The 3,908-nt window shown below is 53.1% G+C and overlaps 1 protein-coding gene across 5 annotated transcripts in view; it reads right to left on the bottom strand.

The window, feature by feature from the left end:
• Positions 1–918: 918 nt before the first annotated feature.
• SCAMP5 (secretory carrier membrane protein 5) overlaps positions 919–3,908 on the bottom strand; it is a 36,659-nt gene continuing 33,669 nt past the window's right edge. For 4 of the 5 annotated variants that reach the window (XM_027572072.2, XM_027572073.2, XM_027572071.2 and 1 more), the window contains exon 7: positions 919–3,701. In XM_027572072.2, coding sequence (XP_027427873.1) covers positions 3,507–3,701 — 195 coding nt within the window. In that variant the 3' untranslated portion in view covers positions 919–3,506. The remainder of the gene's footprint in view (positions 3,702–3,908) is intronic. The other variant, XM_027572075.1, reaches the window with a different exon arrangement.

The raw sequence follows: 3,908 nt of genomic DNA, 5'->3' as shown, positions 1-3,908 counted from the left end.
CTAGCACGTAGTCTCACGAGGGCGCCCGGCTGCCTACATGTCGCGCAGCCTTCTGGGAGCTGTAGTCTATGTATCTGCCTCCTGGTAGTTGTAGTCCACTCGGGAGAATCCTGCCGTTCTTAGTGCTGGTGCCCTCTTCTGGGTCTAGCCTAATTGTCTCACCTCCTCACCCCACACCCTCATCCCACACATACACAATGCCCATCATTGGGACACTTTATACTGAACATTTGCCGAGCCTCTCCTATGTTTTAAATGCACAGGATACGGAGCTAAATCAGACTCCTCCCTGCTCTTCAGCCTGGCCGGGGGGACAGGAAATTACAGAATAGATCCTCCATGAGGGAGCAGAGGGACCAAACGAGAGGCAGGGAAGCCCTCTCAGAGGAGTCACTCAAGCTGAAATCTTGAGGGATGACCAGAAGCTTAAAGGGTCAGCACAGCAATACAAATGGAGGGCACAGAATTGGCAAAAGGAAAGCAGCAGGAGAAAGCATATTGGGTACACTTCGCTGCCTTCTTCATTCTCCAGCATCGAGACCCCCACAAGCCCTGTGTTTGTTGAGGCTGCTGAATCTGCTGCCAGTCTCCATCAATGAGAGCTGAGGTGGGGGCCTTCTGTGTTCTACTCTTGCCCTTGCCTGCAGCGACCATCTGGACCAAACCACCCCTCACCCATTAATCCAGCCTTCTACTTCCTCCTCAGGCAACTCAGAACTCCCAACAGACAGGAGCCTTTGTGGCAGGAGGCCGACTCAAGGCTGCCTCAGAAGGAATCACACAGAGGTGTGTGACTTTTGGCGCCGGGGAATGACAGGCCACAGACCCACTTGACCCACCCTACCCTACCTCCAAGCCCCACAGCCCACAATGAGGCTCCACACAGGCCCACATGAAGACACATGACGCAGCAGGACACACAGGGCCAAATGTTCCCCTTTATTAAGGTTCACTCAGTTACCACAGACAGACATTAGCTCAGGCAGGTCAACTGCCAGTTGGACAATGGTCTGTGTCTCCTAGAAACAAGGGGGAGCAGGAGGCACCAGCAAAATGCGAAAACAGGTCACTGGCTGGCCAGACCTGAGGATTCCCAAAAGTGACCTGGGCCTTCCTCCACCACACCCCCAAGACAGACCATCCAGCGGAGATGAATTCATGCCCAGCCCCCACTTCTCATACTGGTTCCCTCCCTAGGAAAGTGCATAGTTGCCTGGAGATGCAGCATCCCAGGGCCTGGACAAGCTGGGTCACATACAGGTATCAGGCCTTCCCAAGAGCAGAGCTAGGGCATGGCCATATAGGTCTAGGCCAGGAAAGAGAGGCAGGTAGGACAGGAAACTGACTACAGGTGGCATCCAACAGGAGTGAGTGAGCACTACCACTAGGCCTCCTGGAGCTACCAGACACACTATGAGAACGGGAGCCAGAGGTCTAGGGTAGGGGAAAGGAAAGGTAAAGAAAACCTAGACCTAGGGTCTCTTTTTAGGTACTAGAGGCTGAGATAACTGCTTTCTGGAGAGAAAGTGGTAGAGCAGAGAGTCAATCACACTCTGGCCCAAGTGTAAGGGACCATTAGGAAGAGAACTTTTCAGAGGACTTGGCTCCCCTTACAGGAAAATGAAGTGCCTGGAGCTCAAAGCTCAAGATGGCACCTGGAAGCCCAGGTGTTAGGTTCCAAGCTGGAGCCAGCCCAGAGTGACCAAGCGAGGTTGGCCAAAATTTTCAGGCCAAATAGCCCAGGCAGAAGGGAAGATGAAAAACAGGCAACTGCTCCTTGGGTGAGAATCCACTCCCTCCGGGCCTCAGAAAGAGCCAGGACTTCTACCAGTGACATTTTCACAATGCTTGGAACAGAACAGCCCCACAGGCCTTAAATCACTATCCTGCAGGGGAAAGGGGGTTCTGACAGGGTGAGGAAGGGCCAAAAACCAAGTCTAATAGGCAGATGGGAGTAGGTAATCTTGATTTGGGGGAAAAAAAAGTCAGAGGCTTCCCCTCCCACCCCACCTAACCTGAAATCCCATTCCAGCCATTGTGCTTATGGATAGGATTGGGCATGTGCTTCTTCCTGGGTCGAGTTCAAGTGCCCAGAACTGTTCTGTGACCAAAAGCAAGCTAGGGTGGGAGGAGGTAGGCTCTCCTCTCCCTGGGCCCTGCCTGCCTTCTCCCCCAATCTTCCCTCCAGGCCCAGCCCTCTGAGCCTGCCCCTCCACCAGACCCAAGCAGAACAGCTATCTGCTCTCAGGAATCCAGAGGTCGGTCATTCAGAGATACCTAGTACTTGCCCAGTGGGCTTGGGCCAGTCAGATCTCACTCAGGGACAAATAATTATTTACATACTCTCTGCTCGAGCTGTACCTTTATACCTGAAAATTACGTGGACACCACCCAGCTCTTCAGAGAAGGCAGTGGAATCAGCCCTCACAGATGGCAGATGCCACCTAGCATGGGATGCGGGTAGGCTAGCAGCTGAGGGTATGGGGAGGAACATCGGCAGAGGGATTCAAGGGGGCTCTGGGAAGAGGAGGGGAAGCAGGACAGAAAAGAGAGGAGCCCCCCTTCCCCTGCAGGCCAAGCTCTGAGATGACCCTGCATTTCCACTCCCTGGGAGTCGGGTACCGAGATGGGCTGTGCATCTCTAGCTGTGTGCCCTCCCACATCACACCTAAGGCTCAGCTCCTGTCTACTTCCTTGATCTGAGAATGGGCTCAGTCTCAGAAGCATATACAACTGGGACACTCAGCCTTGGGGAAGACAAAGAAAAGCCACACGGGGAAGAGAGAGACTCTGGGCAAGAAAAGAAGCCACAGGGAATCTGACACCAAGAGGAGAGGAGGGAGGGGAAGGAGGGGGAGGGAAACCAGATCAGAAGGAGCAAAGGAAGATCCCTGGCCTGTCCCCACCCTCCTACCTACCACCCCATGAGTGCTAAATACTGTTGCTTCCCAGTGAGACCAAAAGTGGAGACAGTTTCAGTTCATAACCCTGGGGAGGGGGCCAGGTTTTCTGCTATGCCTCCCCCTGGTCCATGAGGAGTCCCTGGGCCAAGGTCAGAGGGGGCACCCTGGTGGAGGGTGGGGGCTGGTTTAGTTCTAAACATACATCTAGCACCACAACAACAGAGACCTCCACTGCATACTATTCACGAGGGGACACGGACATAGCTACCAGCGCACGGGACAGCTCCACGTGCAGCCCACAGCTCTCAGAGTACTGAGAGCAGAATCCGAAGGAGCGGGGGAAGGGGGAAGACATATACATATACATATATATATATATATATATATATATACACACACACACAATTATATATATATATATATATATATATATATATATATATATATATATATATATATATATATATAACTCTGATTCTTTGTACAAAGTTGGGGAGGAGAAAAGGGAGGAAGGAACCCTGCTTGGTCACCACAACAGACAATGTGGCTTGAGTCCCTGTCCCACGGACCCCCAGCCCTGCCCTCCTGGTAGGCTTGGCTGGCTCACATCTCATTGGAGTATGTGTAGTTGGGGGTGGCGGAATACTGAGTCTGCGGCTGATTCATGGCACCCTGGGCCGCCCCCATGGCTGCATTCTGGGCCGCCTGCTGCACGTGTGGGTTCTTCCATGCCCCTGTGGTCCACTCCTCCTGAGCTTTGCTGAAACTCCCCCCACTGCCCCGGTAGAATTTATGAACCTGTAGGAGGAGAAGCACAAGGAAGGATTAATCAAAGGGAAGGACAAGCCCATCCAGGAAAGACCTGGACACCAGAGACAAGTCCCTCTAAGTGCCAATCCTCCCTCCCACACCCGCCTGTGTATTAGGAGCAAAGTCCACCAAGCCATTCTAGAGTGAGTCCCTTGGAAGACCTCCGGGTCCTCCTGTAACTTGGAGGAGGGGTTG

Source organism: Zalophus californianus, chromosome 6, assembly GCF_009762305.2.
Source record: "Zalophus californianus isolate mZalCal1 chromosome 6, mZalCal1.pri.v2, whole genome shotgun sequence".
Lineage (NCBI taxonomy): Eukaryota > Metazoa > Chordata > Mammalia > Carnivora > Otariidae > Zalophus > Zalophus californianus.
Note: the sequence above shows the minus strand (reverse complement) of the source record. Positions and strands in the feature narration are given on the sequence as shown.